Source organism: Juglans microcarpa x Juglans regia, chromosome 2D, assembly GCF_004785595.1.
Source record: "Juglans microcarpa x Juglans regia isolate MS1-56 chromosome 2D, Jm3101_v1.0, whole genome shotgun sequence".
NCBI lineage: Eukaryota > Viridiplantae > Streptophyta > Magnoliopsida > Fagales > Juglandaceae > Juglans > Juglans microcarpa x Juglans regia.
This window is the reverse complement of record NC_054596.1, coordinates 35,671,223-35,693,229: the sequence shown is the minus strand read 5'-3', so window position 1 is coordinate 35,693,229 and position 22,007 is coordinate 35,671,223. Positions and strand designations below refer to the sequence as shown.

Here is a 22,007-nt window from a genome sequence, read left to right as displayed (position 1 = left end):
AGAGAGGAGAGAAAGATGTAACTTACAAGCAAACTCCTCCTAAGCCTATCTCAAAACAGATATATTTAAGACTCAGAGCACATCTTTAGGATGGACACGGCAGCTTAATCCACATCCCCATTTCCTGATCTACTTATAACTACTTGGCAAAAACTGAAAAGCCTCGATCTGGACCAGCCGCTGCTGAGCTAAAAGGTATATACATGTGGTCAATCCAGACTTTTGTACCGCGTTCTTCCTTTTTCAAGTGCAGGCCAGCCATGTCTATCTATTCGCGTACTTTCATGGTCTGACTATAAACTTGGCTTAATGTTTTCATTTTCTCCCGTTTTGTTAAGCTAATTGCATTATATTCATATTCATAGAATCACGTGAGTTGTTTCTGCAAATTAGTAATCCACTTTTTGTGCTTTGCATGTCACTGGCATTTAAAGTCCCTCTCATTACCATATCATATCTGATAGTTCTTCATGTTTCATATGAATTTAAAGCTTAGAACTTGGAAGAAGTTGGATAAACCAAGATGAATATCATAACGAATTGATTATCAGATAGAAGCAGAAAGAAATTTGGAGCAAATGACAAGGAATGCATAAAATCACAGGCAACGTATACAGCTTTAACAACAGAAGGCCGAAAGACAGCTTTTTGAATTTCCTCTTGTAGTAAAACATCACTCATCACTCATCACGCCAAGCAGCCATTTCCTTAAATTGATGATCATCCGGTAGCAACAAAACTCCAAGGTTCACCACCTGAGCTTTGCTGGAAAATACTGCATTAACAAAACATCCCAGTTTAGAAAATCAATGTAAAAAAGCTTCTAATGTCCCAACTAAGATACTGCAGAATGAAAATCTCACCTTTTCAATGAGAGAAAGATAGTACGGCTTGACCTTTTCCACATCTATTTTCTCTTTGCTCTTGCTGTAAAGATCATACTTGCTGCATTTGTAATTAAGTTAAGCATAATCAGTTTGGTTTGATACAATCAACAGAACATGATATATACATATATATATATATGTATATAATGGTATATACATGTGATGAAATGAAGAGCTTACTTGAATACTTTCAGCCACTTCAAATTCTTAGCGTCCTCCTCATTCATTAGGTGTTTGTACGCTCCCCCAGTATGCAAAGCTACAGAATAATGCATCAAAAAATTGGTAAGATTAATCAGATTGACTGGAGGGTTGTTGAGAATTTGCATACTTAATTTGTGAAGTGTGAAGGTTATTCTTACGATAAAAAGAATGGTATCGGATAATGAATAATGCAGCTGGAGGAAGGGTTGTTCCATTTTCCTTGGCCACCTGCATCAAGTTTCCAAATATAGGTTCAAAAAACGATTGTTTTTTATTGATATTTTCGCAGTTGCAGAAGAAAATAAGTTCTGAAAACTGGAAGATGAAGCTGAAGACATACCAAGTACATGTAGTCATCATGGCCCCACGAAATCATCACATTGTCGAATCCGCATCCTTCAGTGTAAATTCCATTCTTGGTAGTGTAAGCAGGATTGTTGTAATCAGGATTTTCCTTGAAATACTACAATATAAAAGAAATTTGTCTTAACAATAAGTTGATTAAAAAAAACATCTGATTAAATCACCCTACAACAGATTTAAGTTTTTGATGAAGACCTTGTAATGAACATTGGCTTCATCAAAAGCGCAACCAAGAGGAAATGTGTCTCCTGCAATGATATTGAAATTAAACCCTCAATTCTATTTGCTCGAAATCACTAGCATTTTAATATAATATTGAAAGAGTTGACTTGTCACTTACCAACAACAGCCCATTGAGGAAGCCCTCCAAAGCTAGGAAGAAGGAGAACCTTTCCAAGATCTGAAACCACACAAGATATATTTTTTTTATATTGGTGGGGCCCATGCACGCACTTCATGAAGGGTCAAACATGGCCTATTCAATTCCTAGTTTATAATAAGTGAGTAGGTCCCTCAAAGTTAGCATAAAATCATAATATCATAAAAATGCTTGATTTACACGACATGTCACCTCAGAACCTCGTTAACATGTAACCAAAATTATGTTTTCACCGTTATAATATTCAAAAGAGACAAGAATTTAAAAAAAAAATATATATACCATGAATGAGGGCAGTCAAGTGCAACCAATCTTCATCGGGATAATCTTTTCTGATTGCCTCAGCCGACTGTAGCAAGTGCATGATTTGAGGTTCATCCAAGTCTGGATCACTGTCGTCCACGACCTCGTTCAGGAGTTCACAACATTCCCATATGGTCATCTCCACTCTGTTCAATTTCCCATACTCCTCTCTCATTCTCTTCACCTGCAATCCCATCATCCAAAAGATATGTCACCCGGCCATTATCTGTATCTGCTTGAGTTTCTAGGCTTTTTCTTCGGCACCCTATACAGTTTTTGTAAGTTTAGACCTTTTGTTTCATGGAATTTTGCTTACATAATCATATGTTTGGTTGATGTGTTGCAGGCGATAGAATTCCTCCACACCCTTTTGCCTTTCACTTTCTGCATCATAATCTCTGTAATATAGACGCATGCATTACCCATCAGTACTATTCCATGCCAGAATTCATTCAATGGAGGCCAACCCAGAAACTAAAAAGAGCTAAAAGTTAATAAAACATATGTAAATCCTTTTTTTAGAGGACCTGAATGAGCGGCCAAATGAATTGATTTCTGGAGCCAAGAAGTCATTGTTTGAAACAAGATCTTCTGCTGCTAATCCAGTATTGTTTGGTACAGTTTTAGGCACCACAAATCCACCATCCAACACCAAATCCTTTGTTTCAGAAGAAATCTTCTTGTCCTGATTCACTTGTGACATTTCTGATAAAAGGGTAATTAGAAACACAAGATCATTATAAATTCAGAGCCTATATATATGTATTATATATGTGTGTTTGTATGCATATGCAAATGCAATGAGACCCAAAGATCAAGAAAAGAGGAAGCACGGAAAATAAAAAATAAAAAATGAAAAGAATGGTATATACCAAGCTGTGGCTGCTCAATGATAATAGTCATTGTGCCTCAAAATTTGGAGCAATGAAACTCAAAAAGAAATGAAATTGATCAGACAAGATACTAATCAATGAAAAGCTGAAAAATGGCTGTGGCTAGGCAAGTTGGTAAGGGAGAGGTATTTATAGTCAAATAAAAAAGGTCCTTGTCTGCTAAATTCGAAGCCTTCGAGTCCTGAACTGAAGTCCTGAACTGAAAAAAATCGAAGTTTGCCCACTATTTTATCCAAATAAGTCCAGAATTAGAAACGTTCAAAAGAATCCATATATAAATGTGAATGTTGGCATGGCTTCCTGCGCGTGTAACTCACTTCCATTCAAATTCTTATCTCATGATGATCTGTTGCCACGCTAATTATAGTCTAATGAGTTGTCCCGTTTGTTTTGATAGATAAGATGAGATGATATTTGATGAGTTGAAATTAAAATTAAAAGTTAAATAAAATATTATAAAAATATATTTTTTTAATATTATTTTTATTTTGAAATTTGAAAAAAATAAATTATTTATTTTATTTTGTGTAGAAATTTGAGATAGTTGTAATGATGAGATGAGATGAGTTAAGAAGAATTGTAAAAACAAACGAGGTACTCTTCAAATTATAATTTTATGTAATTTTTATAATTTTTCCGATAAAAATCTTACAAATTCCCAGTATGGGTATTCCATAAATGGTGCACGTTTATTTCAATCTCAACCATCATTAATTCAAGTTAAATTCTTCAGATTGATGGATATATTAAGATAATTTAGATAATTTATTTATAATTTTTTTTTTAAATTCCAACCGTTGTTTTTAAACTCGAAGATAGGAACTATATCACAATATTAATATGGAATTAATTCAAACATTTATTATTTTAAATTTGGCATATACTGAAAAGATAAGTATTGAAAATTCTTCAGAAATTATCCAATAATGTAATCTATATTTATAACTTTTGACTGCAAAACCAAACCAAACTTTGGTGTATTTGCTAAATAGGGTTGGTAGAAAACAGCAATTATAGAATGAAGAGGTTCATGCCCTAATTTGGGCAGTTTAAGGAAAAAAGTTGGCAACAAAAGATCAACTTTTCTTAAAAAAAATAAATAAATAAATCCCACTTGCCTAAAATATACAAGGATTCAAATCAAAGGTATGAGTCAGCGTTACGTGGATATCACATCCCAATTTAATTTATACAGCGAAACTTTGGGACCCACTGACACAGCATCTAGTCACACTGCCCAAACTAATATTCTGACTTTTCTGGTGGGTAATTGCTATTAGAAATTGACGTCTATTATTGCGCCGCGTCATCAATCTGTTGAAGTATCTGAGGGTTATTTATTTATTTATTTTTTTTTTAGTTTTTACTGGCAGAAGATTTGCTGGTCGGCTGCTATTCTGGGAGGATGCCAGCTGAGAGTATCTTCTAAATTTTTTCTTAAATTTTAATTAAAAATGACACTTCTTATAATTTTATTTTAAATTTTACTTATTTTTAAAAAATCTTCTACATCTTATTTTTTTATTATTTATCTATTCTATTAAAATAATATTATTTTATTATTTCTTTACTACTTTTTTCTCTTACTTATATTTTCATTTTTAATTATTAACTCTTTTGTATTATTCTCTTTTTTTCAAAGATCACATTTTATAAATATTTATGCGATTTTTTTTCTAGATATAGTATTATTTTTCAATTCAATATCGATATTAAAAATAATAATTTTTTTAAATATGTGCATTTTTCGCATATTGATGATAAAATATTTTGCAAAATAGTACAACGGTAACATTTTGAATTTGTCATGATTAGTACATATGCTTTGTCATTTATCCAACAGTAACTTTTTTTGTCTCTTCTCCAAAGGTAATTCTTTTTGTATTTTTTCTAACGGTAACTTTTTTTATCTTTTCTCAAACGGTAACATTTTGTGTCTTATATCTAACGGTAACTTTTTCCTCTATAAATACGCATTTTTCTTGCATTCACATTCTCAAAAACTCAAGTCTCATCTCCAACTTCATTCATCAAATGGCTCGTTTTTTCTTTCGCAAATTACTTACATACTTATCATCTGATGATAAGTTGGATGTTGTTATTAATGCCGAGGTTGATGGAGAGTTATCGAGACATCGTGGCAATCGCCAACGTCGTAAGTTTCTTCTGCGTGATCATATTCAAGGGCACGAGCTCCTCTATTTCACTGAAAATCCAGTATATCCTTCCAATCTATTTCGAATGAGATTTCGGATGAGTCGTCCCCTATTTCTCTGTATTCTAAATGAGGTAGAGGCTTACGAGCCCTACTTCGTCCAGAGAAGAGATAATACCAGAAGACTCGATTTATCTTCTATACAAAAGATAACCGCAACACTTAGACTGCTGACCTATGGGGTTATTGGAGATTTTATAGATGAATACGTATGTATTGGAGAAAGCACTGCAATGGAGAGTCTCAAAAAATTTTGCAAGACAATCGTAACTGTTTTTTTATATGAATATTTACAGTTTCCAAATGCCAATGATATTGCTCAATTGCTTGTGGTTGGTGAACAACGGGGATTCTTAGGAATGCTAGGAAGCATTAATTGCATGCATTGGAGTGGAAAAATTGTCCCGCTGCCTGGAAAGGTATGTACTCTGGCCACATTCATGAACCAACTATTATTTTAGAAGCAGTTGCTTCATATGATCTCTGGATATGGGATGTATTTTTTGGTATGCCCGGTTCACATAACGATATTAATGTATTAGAGAGATATTTTATTTTCATGGAACTTGCCCAATGGCGTGCTCCACCAGTCAATTACACAATCAATGGCAACGACTACACTATGGGGTACTACCTTGCCGATGGTATTTTCAACGTTTATGAAGATGATTCCATCACCCCAAGGGAATAAGAAGAAAAATTTTGCCACAGCACAAGAATTTGCAAGAAAAGATGTCGAGGTGCCTTCGGGGTACTTCAACAACGATTTGCAATCGTTCGTGGACCTTCCCGATTATTCAAAATCAATGACCTAATAAATATAATGAAAGCATGTGTTATTTTACATAACATGATCATTGAGGACGAGAGTGATGATAGTCAAGGTTTGAACATGGAGTATGATCAACTTGATGATAATCTTCCAAAATTGTCGCGCAATCCAACAAACGAGTTTATCAACTTCATTCAGCGCCATCATGAAATTAGAGATAGCTCGGCACATCATCAACTATAAGCAGATTTAATTGAACATCATTGGCAATTCTATTCCCAATAATAGAAGAAAATGTTGTGTTGGATTCTCTATTTTATCATTAGTAACGACGGTGTATGAAAGTTTCTAGAATTTCCATTCCAAAAAACATGTTTGGTTCAAGAACATGCTCAAAAGTTATTGTAATATTTTCATTATCTGTAATAGTTTAAGGATTTGTAATGTCGAGTTGTAATCAAGCAACATCTATCCATGTTAGACTCAAATTCAACGAACATGTTTTCTATCTTCTTAATAAAACTTTGCAAACGTACAAATTATATAATACAATAAACGCAGAAAAGTGCCACAAGTGAGTGGCACATAATATACATCACCTTTAATACTGAATAAAGGTTTAGTTACAAAAAAAATAAATACCTCAATCTGAGGATGCATTGCGTCGCGCCAATATCTCTCTTTGAAGTTGCTGGAAATATACCTGCTGAACTTCATTTAACGTACTCACATCGAGCAACATTATGCTCTCCTCTCTCTCCTACCAGACGATTTCCAGTTTCTCCGCCTCCAACCTCAGTCTCTCGTCCTCTTGTCTACTTTTATTTCCCTCCATTTCTAGTTCATATGCCATCTTCTCGGCCTTGAGTCGGAAAAATTCTTTCTCCTGAGCACGTGACTCCTCTGGGAGAGTATACTTTTTCTTGCTGAGCTCTACAAGCTCATCTGAGGCCTTGCCTTGGGCCTTACGTTTTCCTTTCTTAGCTTTTCTCCCTATTGGCCTATCCAATTCGATGGCATCATTAGTTTCTAGATTCTCGCCCTTTATACCACCCATTGAATCAATGGGTGAATTAGTTGCCACTACTGATGTACGCGAATATGTAGGGGACATAGTCGACCTTTGCTTTGTCCCGTCCTTTGTACAATGCTGATTCCATTTCAACTGGTCCTTCAATAACTGCCAACAATGCTCGAACTGAAAGGCCATTTTCTCAAGCGATTGATACATGACCGTCGCTTTGTCAAACTTGCAATTCAAAATGAAAATCAAATAATTAACCACCCTATTAAGGATAAAGGAAACATTATGCATAAAAATGATAATTAGTGTTGTCAATAATAAATAAGTGGATGTTTATACCTTATCTTACTCAGTCATGCCACTTTGATTCAGCCCTTCAACTTGGGCGAGTTTAGTACAAAATTTGTTCGTCGCCTTTTGAATGGCAGACCACCAACGTATTAAGAACCCAACACTCCGCTCATTTGTACTTTCTTTATAATCATTGAAGTATTGACTAACTTTTTCCCAAAGTTGGGCATGTTTTTGGTCCGTTCCTTGGATGACATCAATACTACTATTCAGCCATGCGGAGACAAGTAACTTGTCTTCTTCGGGGGTGAAGTTTGCACCCCTAGCTGATTTTCTTTGAGAGGAAGGCTCTACTTGGGGCGGGGGTGGAGAGTCATCCAAAGTCACGGGATGTTGTTCACCTTGACCAACGTAAATGTGGTCAAGTTCAGGCTCCTGAGTTAAGAGGCTGGTGAATAACATATTTTCATGCTCTTCTGAGTCCATCTTTAAAAATTTGTAAACATAGAAATGTGTACACATGTTAGACAATTAAGAACTACATTTGCAAGTAATTTTGGTAGCTAGCTCAGGAATCCTATGGCAATGTATGACCACACTTGGCACCCTCCCTTGCATGGCTGCAACAACCGGTTGCCACTATTTATTGGTCATCCGGGTTACCATGCCATGGAGGTGTGTGCCAAAGTGTTCCATCACCATTTTTCAGATTTTCTCATCATCACAGCCGAAGGGTTAAGACAACTCAAATCCAATAATAAAATTAGTTTGCAAACGTGAAAATAAGAGCATTCCCATCCACTTCCCTAAACACTTGTGTGTTTTAAATATGGCTCATAATGGTTTACAAAATTTACATCATGTGTGAGACACGAGCCCAACATCAAATGGCTGCAAAACCTTACCCAAACCCTATGTGCCTTTTGTGAAAAATATTACAAACTATAAAATGGTCATTCGGGTGAGGATTACCCCGCCATCTCAATGGGCCCACTAACACTTATGAATTACCCCACTAAACACCATCATCATAGTCTAACAGTAGACATGTAGCCCCCTCCCTCCCCCACAAGTAATAATCATTCATTAGTACCAAACACTGCAAAGGTCCCAATAGCACAGACCAATTCACAGCCGAGGGGTTAGAGAAGGAAAATCCAATACTAAGCAGTAAGCAAAATGCATAAGAACATAAAAACAGAAATTAACTTTGTCAAACCAATATAGCTCAGTCCATGAGAACAATAATTAAAGAGACCACATTGGCTCAAACCAGCAAACACAGGGCACAAACAAGTCCAAACTGGTTGACTTGAATCACTTGTGAAAAAGATAATAAGTTCTTACGTTATTATTTTACTGCTTCAAAGCCAAAAAGGCCTCATAATAAACATTATATCATCAACTCAACATATAGATCTACCAACTCAGAAAAGTTAAGCTCTCCATACGTTAATCTTCATTCAAGTACTTTATCAAGCTCTGCATATTTTCCTCTTAGTCCGAATCAAAATACTTCTCATTTAGAAAAAAAAAAAAAAAAAAAATCTCAAGACGCAACATCAATACTATTCCTAACTTCCTCTTATCTGAATACCTCATATCTTGATATCAACACTCAGTTGCACAGAAAAGATGTTTTGACCCAAAAATTTCAGCTTCGTCCAACTATACGAGAACGCTGCACACAGAGTATTCCATTTGAAAACTAAAACCCAACACAACCAAGCGAGCAAGACAAACTCAAATGAACCTAAAACAACCCAAAAATGCAAATGAATAGCCAAGACTCATCTCTAGTGGCAAAAGAAAGGCAGCATTATCATAAGAAAGACAGCCAAGACTCGTCTCTAGTGACAAAAAGAAGTGACAGATCTGAAGAGAATCGCAAAAGGAAAACTTCAAAAATTTATCACAAGAAAAAGTAAATTTCATGAAAACAACGAGTAAAAATAGAAATCAGTGTAAAAACATAAAGGAAAGTAAAAACCGAAAGCCAGATGGGGAAATGGGTTTCAGAGAATGTTTCATCAACCTATTAAAAATCCTCAGCCAAACAAGAAAAACTACATCAAGAGGTTATTACTTGAAGATGATAATGATTCATGATTTCGCACAACTTTTGAGCTCAATGGGTTTTGACAAAACCGCCCGCCTTCGATATGTGCTACCGCTTTTGCGAAAACAAAAATACAAAAGTTGCTTGCGATAACATATTGAAAGATGAACAGACGGAATCCTTACCTATGAACGAAGGTAGGTGCGAGCGATTTTGGTCTTTGCTGTGAATCGAAAGGAAGAGAGGAACGCGGGACCAACGGCAACAGATTTAGGGTTCGGTCGATTGGGGATGTACAGTGGTTGGGGAACGATTGTGAATCCCTTAAAACAAATCCCAATTTTAGGGATTGGGATGGGAGGCTCATTTTCAACTTCCCCTAAATTTGATCTCCAAATTTTAGGGATAACAGTACCTTACGCATCCGGATGGGGATGCTCTGAAGTTTCTCTTTTCTATATTGATATAATATAATGTCTTAACCGACAAAATTGAAAACAAAAACACATTTTTAGCTCATTATTTTTTTAGGTTGGGTCCTTTCAATTATCTAATATGATAATTTTTTTTTTTTGTCTGATAAGGAGAATTGAGATTTCAAATAATGGATATATATAATAATAAAAATGATCAATATTATGAGGATGACATATTCTTAAAAGTAAGAGAAGGGGTTGTAACAGCCCTTAAAAATACCCAAACCGGGGGATGGAGGGGTGTTTGGAGCTTCGGCTCCTCCCTCCTCCCTCTTCTCTCTAGTTTTTTTTTTTAATTTTTTCTGGTTCTGTGTATTTTTAAGTAGGGCAAAATGCCGATCTATTATTTTTCGGAGCCTGGCGACCACCACGCGCCTCATCTGAAGATTCACAAGGTACTAATCCTTCAAATGGGTAAAGAATCTCTTCGAAAGGAACGGCGAACCACACGCGTGGTCCAAAGTGTATGCATGACATCCACACTCCACCGCATGGGGAGCTTTACTGCCGCCACGCGCAGCTTTTCTGGGACCAGGACCATCGATTTCTTCAGGCTTGACTATCTGTTGTACTTTCAGGGTGGCGCGTGTCCCTCACGCACCACCACAGTCCCTGCGTTTGCCTTTTTTATTTTCTTTAAGGTTGAAAATGCTTATCTATAGTTTTACAAGCTGTATTTCACTATTTTTTCATGTGTCATTTACGTTTTCTGTTATTTCATTTGTTTTAGGTTAATAATAAAAAAAGAAATAGTCTCTTGGACATTTTTTCCATAGAGTGAAAGTCCTCTCCTCCTTTGGAGGGTAGGGTTTGAAATCTCTGCTTTATGAGAGTGTGATCTTTCAGACGGTTTGTCTGTAGAGAGTTTTAGAAGTTAAGACCATACCAGTCACAAATGAATTTGTGTACTGGTGAAGCCTCAACCATGAGTAGTTGGTTTGTAATCTGGACTTTTTCTGTATGTATCAGTCACAACTATAACTTCACTTTCATGAATGAATGCAGTTTATTTGCCATAAAATAAAATTAAAAAAAAAAAAGACCGTAAGTCACGTCACTACAAAAATAATATTTGCGATAACAATAACTATGTGCGACGATAATAAATTCGTTTTGTTAAAAAATAATCATTTTCGTAATAAATAATTTATCACAAATAAACATTTTTTTATGGTGCATTGAAATATGAAATTTTTAGGAAATAAATTCATGAAGAGATAATGACGTACTTGGATGTAAAATTTTTAGAAAGAAAATTGACTTCTCATGCTAGGGTTTGGTATAATTTATTTCAGAAATAGAAAATAAAGATATATAAGACATTGCCTCTTATATATTTAAATTATCTCCTTTACATATGAATAAAGACAAGCAGGATCAGAAAATGAAAGATTGAGATTTTCTACCTGCAATTATTGTTCATAACAAATAAAACATCATTCATTCGTGTACTTTGGCCATCGACATCAATATATGTGAATATAAGCTATATGATTGGCCAGAAATATATGACACGATCCATGAAGTCAACATAAATATGACACGAATAAATAGATTTGAGTTTTGAAATTACAAAATTAGCCTTAAATTACACACACTTAGAGGGGGTGAATATGTGTATGTCACAATTGTTTATCCAATTTTAAGTCGTATCAAGCTTAATAATATATATTAGATCTCAAATAAGCTCACATGCAATATTGAATATAAATATAAATATGAATGGCATGAGGATTTTGTCCATTTTCAACCTTGCGTACGGTAAGGTTCACATATATAGGCTATGGTTGAGAGCTCATTTGGATCTAATAAAGCACATCCGGCCAACAAGGATGCGTCAACGACAGGGTATTCGGGCTTCTCCCACCACTAAACACCCCATTTTTATTATTTTGAGTTGCCCTTCAGGCCGGCTGGGATGTGAAAATCTCCTCCTCGATCGGTGCCACCATCTGCCTATCACCAAGGCAATAACTACCTCTTCTCAAAATCAGCCGAAAGTCCACATGAGAGATTCTCATGATAATACCAAAGAAAACAAACGTACAGGCGGAACATATGAAATTCATGAAACAATTCCAAACAAAAGATATATATGAGGCAAACCAATCCACAATTCATGAGTTCAATATCCAATTGTGTTTCATATCAACCAAGCAAGGCAAAAGTACAATGAATATTTCATGTGGAACAGGCCGGCAGTAATCGACAGTCAAGGAGCCATAATATAAATCCACTATATTGAATATAATAAAACAAAAATGATATATATATATATATAAGCCCGAAATGCACAAGTCTTGCACAAGCCTTTTATTAAAAAAAAAAGTGGATCCCAACAGGGAAAAGTGTGAAAACTTCACTTTTTCTTGATTGAGCCCGCATTTTTACAAAATGCTTATACAAGACTTATACATTTAAGACTCTCCATTAACATTAGAGGGTACGTCTCTCCATTAAAATCTATTGGATGATTAATCTCGTGACAATGATAAAAGGACATCCTAAAAAATTTACTTAAGAGTGTCTTGATGACTAGATGGACAGTTGTATTGTAGATGAGAATCCTTAACCCTCTTATTACTTCAATATATATAGGTTTCCTAACCATCATGAAAAACCCTAAGGGTATTTTGTTTATTACTCATATTCTTAATCATTTAATTTAGGTTAGTATAAATTAAAGTATAAATGCACAACTTTTATAAGAAGTAGGAAGTATGTGGGGGGCACCTTACCGAATTTAAATATACATAAGGAACATACAATTTTAGATGATTGAGTAATTTCCAAAAAAAAGGAAAAGAAGTGTTATTATCTATTCTCTATAAATAAAGAGAGAGTTTGTACATGTACATTTTTCTTGGCACTTGATCATGGATGAAAATATCCTCCAAAATTAAGTCTGGATGCAACTCATTTGATTGTTACTTTGGTAATTGTGCACTCACGAAAATGTTTTCCACATAGTAGGCTTTTCTGTTTCTTTTATTCAACTTTTAAGATCAAGTCAGAAATTACTCAGCAAATCCAACTGTACTTCTTATTTTAGCGTTCACACCAACTAATATATGGATTTTTAGAATAAGTCTGAAATTAACTCCATTTTGATAGCTCGCCGGCCTCTTGCTTTAACGCCATACCAACTGATACTCAAGTTAAAAAGTAGTTTGCACATTAACTCTAATTTTGACAAGTTGGCCTCTTGCCTTAACATTAAGCCACTCTACATATATTCTCGCTCCCACAACTCTCACTCTTTTATCTTAAAACTCTTTCTTACCTCTCTTCTTTCTCTCTCTGCTATCATTATCGACGTTGTGCTGGTAGCCAAACTCAACGGCAGTAATAGGAGCAGCAGTAGTAGCAATGGTGGGTGTTGTTCTGGGTGTATTACAGAAGATGAGGAAGGAGGAGACGATGATGGATGCTTGGATGATTGGGAAGCTGTGGCAGATGCTTTAGCGACTGACGACGACGACAAGTACCAGAACCAAAACCTGTGTTCTGAATCACCTCCTAAGCGCAAATGTCGTTCCCAATTGGTTTCTCTGCTAGATGAGATAAGCTCTGGAGGTGGGAGTTCGAAACTAGAGTGTCATAGAAGTTTTGCAGAGCAATATGTTGGCAAAGTTATTCCATGCTCGACCACTTCATTTCGATCAAGTGATCCGGGGTTAGAGCTTCAAAACCAAGCAACCCTACTTGATCAAGCTACTTCGATGGCGAGATTCTTGAATTTTAAAAATTTATTATTTGTCAAACTAGATGTTTGGAAAAGCTTTAAAAAGTTTACACTCTAAATCCGAACACTTTAATATCGATCATCTAATTCCGAGTACCATTATAACCAAATTATCCCGGCCTGGTCAAGAATCTCTCAATAGTTTCCGACCAAATTATTCCAAGCTCTTTCAAACTCTTCCTTCTCGGTAATCGTAGTTATAAATTGGCCTTACATGACACTCCCAATCAAGGGCTTATATTCTTCCGGCTCGGTATTCGCGAGCAGTATCTTGCAGAAAGTTGTAGAAGTTGCTAAAAAACGAACCATAACTTTTTGGCATGTTTGAAAACTAGGGGTTTTGATCAGGAGATCTTTGACTAGGCCGGGAAAATTTGGTGATGAATGAGCTCGATATGAGATGATCAGTATAAAGTACTCGATATTACTGAACTTGCTAGATGTCGGGCAGAAATAAGTGTATGCATGTAGAACGATCTTTGTCACTCTGGAGTCTGGAGTTCGTAAAGTGCTCGGGAATACCGTGCATACTTGCTTCAAAATTGAATTAGTTATTAATTAATAGCTAATGCTAGCTATCGTGACTTGGGAAGAAATACTTGCCCTCGGGGGAGAGAGCACTTTTATAACAACATAGTACTCGAGCCAAGTGGGTGATGGGCACTTATGATGATCATGGTTCTCACACAGAGCAAGTACTTTAAATGGACCCTAAGACAAATGTGAAAACTAGAAAACAGAGATACTTTGCAAGGAGATATTTTATCTCTATTTTTGATTATTTATGATTGTAAAACAGTGATGTATATATACACAAATAATGAGCTGCCGTGAGCTATCCTAGGCCTTACTACAAGCAGTAGGTGTGCAAACAGAGAGGTGGTGCTTGGCAGAGTTTGTTATAGTGCTCTGCCAAGGCCGTTACAACGGATTTACAAAGAAAACAAAATTCACACTTGCCCTACGTTATTCCTAAAGGTTCTAGAGAGGCTGCTGACTTGGAGATTCCTTGCAGTGTGCCTTGTGCCGTAGATGCCAAGCTGGATGCTTCAACACGCCCCCACGAGCCTAACGGGGTGTCAACAACAGTGAGGCTCGTCCGCATTGATGAAAACCGAGTAGATACAATAGGCTTAGTAAAAATATCAGCTAACTGATCTTTGGATGGAAGAAAGGCAACTTGAATGGTCTTGGCATCAACTCTATCACGAACAAAGTGGAAATCTATTTCCATGTGTTTGGTGCGGGAATGAAGGATTGGGTTAACTGAAAGGTATGTGGCTCAAAGATTGTCGCACCATAGAATGGGAGCTTTAGGCAGAAAAATATGAAGTTCTTTTAGGAGAGACTAAAGCCAAAGTACTTCGGCTGTGGTGTTTGCAAGGGCCTTGTATTCGGCCTCAGTGCTTGAGCGAGCAACTATTCGTTGCTTGTGAGAACTCCATGAAACCAGATTGCTTCCCAGAAAAATGCAAAAGCACCCCGTGGAGCGACGGTTATCTGGGCAACCAGTCCAATCCGCATCTGAAAATGCTTGAATTTGAAGTGAAGATGATTTTTGGAGATAAATACCAAAGTTTATGGTTTGTTTGAGGTATCTTAGGAGGCGTTTGACAACCTGCCAATGTGGATGTTTGGGATTGTGCATGAATTGGCAGATTTTATTCACTAAAAAATCTATGTTAGGTCTGGTTAGAGAAATGTATTGGAGGCTTCCTACAATGCTACGGTAAAGGGTGGGATCAGAGAAATTAGGAGAATCATGGATTGAGAGGCGTGTGGATGCAGACATTGGTGAAGTGACACCATTGGCTGAGAGCATATTGGCTTTGGAGAGCATATCACAGATGTATTTTTTTTTGGGAGAGATGGATTCCATTTGCTAAGTATGTGATTTCAATGCCTAAAAAATAGGACAATCGGCCTAGATCTTTTAAGGGAAAAACAGAGGCAAGATATGAGATTAAATGATCAATTTGGCTTTGATGTGAGCTGGTTACTACAATATCATCCACAAAAATCAACACAAAAATCACAACAGATTGATGAGGGTAGATGAATAATGAAGGATCGGCATGGAAGGGATGGAAGCCATACTCACAGAGGGATGAACTGAGTTGCGCAAACTATGCGTGGGGAGCTTGCTTTAGGCCATAAATGGCCTTGTGCAATTGACAGACATAGTCTGGATATTCAGGATGAATGAAGCCAATAGGTTGAGACATGTACACTGTGTCGGTGAGTGACCCATGAAGAAAAGCATTATCGATGTCCAACTGTCTGAGAGGCCATCCGTGAGACACTGCTAAAGAGAGAACAAGACGGATAGTGGTGGGTTTTACCACTGGGATGAACGTCTCTGAGTACTCGATTCCATCTTGTTGGTGGAACCCCTTGGCAACGAGTCTAGCCTTGCGCCGTTCTATGCTTCTGTCGGCATGATATTTTGTCCGAAAGATCCACCTGCAACCATTAACATTTGATGAGGGGGGAAGGGGGACAAGTGACCAAGTTTTGTTTTGTAGAAGAGCTTGAAATTCTTTGTTCATAGCATCACACCAAGCAGGGTAGCGTGAGGCAACTGTGTAGGAAAGGGGGTCTTCGAGAATGTTAGTGGTCGAGAGAAGGCACTGCCGTGGTGTTGGGTAGGGTATTTGGCCATGGGAAAATGATTTGGGACGTGAGTTATTTGTTTTAGAGCGTGTGATAATGGGCGATCTTGGAGGTGCCGGTGGTGGGTTGGGAGGTTGCAGAGGGTTAGGGTTTGAAGCTGTCGAGTTGGTTGGTGCAGAAGAGGGGGAATCGGTTTGAGAAGACGAGGTGAGGCTTGGGTTATGCGATGGGGAGATTGGGTCATGTGATGGTGGGCTTAGAGTTGGGTTTGTGTTGGATAAGTTTTGGGGTGGGTTTTGGTCCAAAGAGAGAGATGTGATGATGGGAAGTGAGACGTGGGTGGGCTGAGTGTGATTTAAGTTCGGTTTGAGAGATTTTAAATAAGGAAATGAATTTTCATTGAATATAACATCTCTTGATATGTACATCATGTTGGATTGAACATGAAGACATTTGTACCCTTTGTGAATTGGACTGTACCCAAGGAATAAACATGAAAGTGAGCGAAAATGGATTTTGTGGTTGTTATATGGTGGGAGATTTGGCCAACATTCGGTGCCAAAGGTTTTGAGGAAAGTATAATCTGGTTCTTTTTTGAAGATTAAAAAATGTGGTGATTTGTTTTGAAGGGATGGTGATGGAAGGAAATTAATGAGGTGTGATGCAGTGTGAAAAGCATCAGACCAGAATTTGTATGGAAGGGATGTTGTGGCAAGGAGAGCTAAACCCGTCTCAACAATATGACGGTGCTTTCGCTCAACCACACTATTTTGTTGGTGAGTATGTGGGCAAGAGAGTCGGTGAGTAATTCCTTGAGCTTTAAGAACATTTGTGAGGGGCTGGAATTCACCCCCCCAATCGCTTTGGACAGTTTTGATTTTTGTATCAATTAGTCTTTCAACGAATTTTTGGAACATTAAAAATGTAGATGTTGCATCTCCTTTACAAGATAGAGAATAAAACCAAGTATATCTACTATAATCATCTACAAATGAGATATAGAAACGAAAACCATCATGTGATATATAAGGGGAAGGTCCCCAAACATCTACAAAAATAAGTTCCAATGGTCCAGTTGACCGATTAATAGAATGGGAAAAAGTAAGTTGCCGACATTTGGCAAGTGGGCAAGTAGAACAAAAGAAACTAGGCTTAGTGGGAACAAAGGGCAAACACTTGGTGTGCAGAATGTTTGAGACTAGCCTAAGTGAAGGATGGCCAAGGCGATGATGCCATTGACCGATCGTAGTCCTTTCACCAACAAGAGCCACTGAGGAGTTTTTGGGAATGGCTGGAGGAAAGTGATAGAGCCCATTATGTGTTGGACCTTGAAGTAGAAGAGTCCCCGTTTGTTTGTCCTTCACACAAAAAAAAGAGTCATGAAATTCGAAGAAGACATGATTATCTTTGCAAAACTTATAAACAGAGATTAAGTTTTTGGTGATTTGAGGAACATGGAGCAAATTTCGTAAGAAAAATTTTGTAGAGGAAGTTGAGAGTTGAGAATCACCAATGTGAGTGATGGGTAGGCTAGATCCATCACCAACTTTGATTTGTTCAGGTCCCGGATAATGGTCTGCACTGATGTTAAGATTGTTGAGGTCGGATGTGAGGTGATTTGTTGCCGCAGAGTCGGGATACCAATTCTGATCCGAAGGAGATTGAGAGTTGGTGTAGTGCGCTGAGAAAGAACGAGGTGGTCCATGTTGATATGCTTGATCAAATCGATGTAGACATTGCAAGGCAACATGTCCTACTTTGTTGCAGACTTGACAAGTAGGCTTAAAAGAAGACTGAGATGTGTTTTGGTAGGAGTTGAAGGATCGACCCCCACGGTTGCGACCATTTTGGCCACTGTTTCTTCCACCACGAAATGGGTTACGTCCACCACGAGAGAAGGAAGGTGTGGTGAAATTTACAGAGGGATTGGGGAGGATGCCTTGCTAACTAGAGTGTAGATTCTTCTTTCGAGAGTTAGGAGATGATTGAAGAGTTCAACAGAGCTGATAGGAGTTGCTCTTGTGGTGATAGAGATCACAAAGGAATCGAACTCAGAGTTGAGTTCGTTGAGAAGGTAGGAGACCACCTCGGAATCACGGAGAGGTTCTCCAGCTGCTGTCATGGTATCTGAAAGCAAGCGAACTTTTTTATAGTAATCGGTAACCGAGAGAGAGCCTTTTTTGAGATTAGTGAGTTGATGTCTGATTTCAAATTTTTTTGCTTGAGATTGAGAGGTAAACATGGATTCTAGAGTGACCCAGAGGTCCTGAGATGTACGAGAAGAGATGACTTGGGCTAGGATGGTTTCAGTGAGAGAAGAAAGAAGTGTACTCAAGAGTAGTTGGTCAGTCAGACGCCACAGGAGATACTTTGGATTGGTTTTTGGAAGAGGAGAGGTAGACGGGGAGGGTAGGACAGATTGGAAAGGAGTGGGTGGTGGAGTGGAACCATCAACAAAATGGAAGAGTTCTTGACCATGGAGATATGGTATGATTTGAGCTCGCCATAGCAGATAATTTTCTGAGCTTAGTTTCACTGATACTACATGAGAGAAATTATTTGAGAGCTGAACGAGAAGAGGGGAGTTTTTGCTGAAAGGGAGGGTATCGTTGGCCATTTGGGAAGAAGACGTTAGTCTAATGTGTGCTCTGGTACCATGTGAAAACTAGAAAACAGAGATGCTTTACAAGGAGATATTTTATCTCTATTTTTTATTATTTATGATTGTAAAACAGTGTTGTATATATACACAAATAATGAGCTGCTGTGAGCTGTCCTAGGCCTTACTACAAGCAGTAGGCGTGCAAACAAAGAGGTGGTGCTTGGCAGAGTTTGTTATAGTGCTCTGCCAAGGCCGTTACAACAGATTTACAAAGAAAACAAAATTCACACTTGTCCTATGTTATCCCTGAAGGTTCTAGAGAGGCTGCTGACTTGGAGATTCCTTGTAGTGTGCCTTGTGCCGTGGATGCCAAGCTGGATGCTTCAACAACAAACATTCTTTCTCACCACTCCACTAGGGAAACACCCATAGCTCCTAGTCAAACCCTTCATGCGATTTCATAGTGCTCATCGTGGGGGTGAGCAATGTTGCTTTTCGAGGGGGCAAGCATGTTGCTCCTTATGGTGCTCACCTCGTGCACGAGAACTTTCACTTGCCTTATGGGAGCTGTTGCTACTCTCCCTAGCTGTCGTTTCAAGTTCACTTTGCTCACGACGTTATTTCAGTTGTGTTTAAAACATAACTATAGGCTTAAAACGATGCCGTTCCACTTAAGTTTAAGTTGAACAGTGTCGTTTTGAGTACAGAATATATATATGAAATAAAAATAAAAATGAAAAATTATTTCTTTAATCGGCCGGTTCAACAGTTGGAATTAGGTTTGAACCAACACCGAACCGGTAGATATCGATTTTCTCTATTTTCTGTTGCACACCAACCAGTTATCCACCAGTTTTGGCCAATTCTGACCTCCAGAGACTAGTCTGAGTCGGTTTAGGTCGGTTTCTCGATTTCTTGTATAGCCCTAACCATAATCATGAACTGAATCACCACACAAATGAATCAACAACAATTTTTACCAAATATAATAATAGAATCGTTTTAAAAATAAAACAGAAAATATCCTCCGAAATTCCGAATTGGATAATCAAATAAAATAAAAAAGTAAAGCTTACGCGACAAAACTCCATGTAAATCCAAGCAGTTTTAAGATCAAATAATGTCCCATCTCTTGGGCTTGGGCTTAGGCTAAAAGTAATACATTTCAGGAGTCGGACATTGAACTGCATCGATCTGGGAATGCAGGCAGGGGCCACACAAAGAAACCCAAAGGTTAGATCGATGCTAAAGCCCATTGTTTGAGAAGATTGAGCCCAAATTTAGTCAAATACTGACAAGTGTGCACGAGTCACTTCCAGAGTTATTTTGGGCTTAAATTGGTTTCTTGTCTAATACATTAAATTAGTAATTATCCAAAAAGCAGAAATTGATGGTAAAAGATAAATTAATTTATAGAATAATTCTATTTGAAAGTTTTTACACTACACGCAATTCACGTGACATAATTTAATTTAAAAGATAAATTTTAAAATTTGAATCTTACAAATCAAATCATGTCATGTGAATAGTGTGTGGTATAAATGTATTCAAATAACATTAGTCTTATTTGTATAGTTTATGTTGTGATACTTTACAACTCGAAGAATTCAATCTCCCTTACCATTTCTATAATACCCTTGATAAATTTTTTTTTTTGATACATGGGTGGAAGGGTTCGAACCTGATTCTCCCATTTGGAGACCAGATTATATATTATCTAGTCCAAAGAACCTTGAAAATCAGGCGTTATACCCTTAATAGAGTATATGAATATAGTGAATAAGATCCTATATTACTACTACCCTGTCTAATAATTTTAAGAGACGGAAATTATAACACTGATTAATTGTTTTGAAGTATAAGAAGTTCTGGTATGTAATGGGGCCTTCCCTACTCCTTTTATCTTTAATTTCTCTTTTAACACAGAAAAATAAAATACCCCAAATGAGCACAAGTCTTAACCTGCAACTGCATGTATGGACCAGGGAATCAGCCCAATGTTAGATGCCCCAGCTTGGTTAAAACACATTTACTATTATTCCTCTCGAACCTAACAAACCTAAAAAGCTTAGATATATGGGATCAGTACCAATCTATAGCCAAACACATCTGAAGCAAAAAGATTGTATTTGTTTTTTCAGCATTCGGTTAGACAAAAGATCAGTTCATGTTTAGGTAAAAGATGTTAACTGCTACTTTTTCCACCTAAATCTTGGAAAAGAAGGCAACTGCTACTTTTTCCACCTAAATCTTGGAAAAGAAGGCAACCTCAAAAGATTCACCAGGATTTGTTTAATCCTCGACTGACTCGAAAACTATTTACTATAAATTATTATATTAAATGCCTTTTTTACTCAACCCTGGATTGCATCTGGGTCCCCATTTCCAATGACTTTGAAACGTGAACTATGATGAATATCCTTAATATATATATATATATATATATATATATATATATTACTCGATCTTCATATTAAATTTTGTCATCTTCAATCATACTTGTTAATCACATATTTTATATGATTTTATGTATCAAGTACTTAAATAACAGTCAATATTTAAACTATGTCACGTAGTAATCGTGATTGAAACGACAAAACATACTATGAAAAATAGTATATCTAACATGTAATAACCCAAGCCCAAGAAAAAGAAATCCAGCTCATTCATAAACACTCACCCCATGGGCCCATTCCCCCCTCCTTCTCTTTCCCCTTCTCCCCCTGACCCACTCTCTCACACCCATCTCTCTCTTTCCCCGATTATCTCTCTCAAGTTCTCCCATCATCTCTCTCTCACTCCCTCACTATATATATGTATATATATTATTATTTGTACACAGATATTCTCTCTCTCTTAACCCTCTACCTATATATTCTCTCTCTTTGTGTATTTAGTAATTTATTTCTATCCACTTTCTTGTTTTCCTCTCAATTCTTGTCATTGCAACATAATAACCTCCACTTACATCTACTGCTCCTTGCTGTTTTATCATCACCAATGACAATATTAAATAAATTTTTATCCCTCATGAATAGTATATTTAATGAATTTTGAATATGTGATTTGTTAAGATTTGGTATAGTGAATTGTTAATAATATACTTAATGGATTTTGGGTCAGGGTTCTCGAGGTCAAATAAGGGATAAGATGCAATTTTACCTACAAGAAGATTTAAATT

At 37.0% G+C, this 22,007-nt stretch overlaps 2 protein-coding genes and 1 pseudogene across 2 annotated transcripts; 1 reads left to right on the top strand and 2 right to left on the bottom strand.

Moving 5' to 3' along the window:
* Window positions 1-526: 526 nt before the first annotated feature.
* Window positions 527-3,241, bottom strand: LOC121251032 (inositol oxygenase 4-like). The gene is made up of 11 exons (XM_041150326.1): window positions 3,009-3,241; window positions 2,664-2,841; window positions 2,453-2,534; window positions 2,116-2,320; window positions 1,795-1,854; window positions 1,650-1,702; window positions 1,432-1,554; window positions 1,250-1,319; window positions 1,068-1,146; window positions 864-945; window positions 527-775 (listed from the first exon to the last, which is right to left on the bottom strand). The coding sequence occupies exons 1-11, from the start codon at window positions 3,037-3,039 to the stop codon at window positions 749-751; spliced, it is 990 nt and encodes a 329-aa protein (XP_041006260.1). The 5' UTR covers window positions 3,040-3,241; the 3' UTR covers window positions 527-748.
* A 1,822-nt stretch (window positions 3,242-5,063) lies between these two features.
* Window positions 5,064-6,259, top strand: LOC121249468 (annotated as a pseudogene).
* Window positions 6,260-14,959: 8,700 nt separating this feature from the next.
* On the bottom strand, window positions 14,960-18,346 carry LOC121249467. Its single transcript, XM_041148178.1, has 3 exons — window positions 18,144-18,346; window positions 15,792-16,074; window positions 14,960-15,229 (listed from the first exon to the last, which is right to left on the bottom strand). Exons 1-3 carry the CDS (start codon window positions 18,344-18,346, stop codon window positions 14,960-14,962), a joined length of 756 nt encoding a protein of 251 aa, XP_041004112.1.
* Window positions 18,347-22,007: the final 3,661 nt, after the last annotated feature.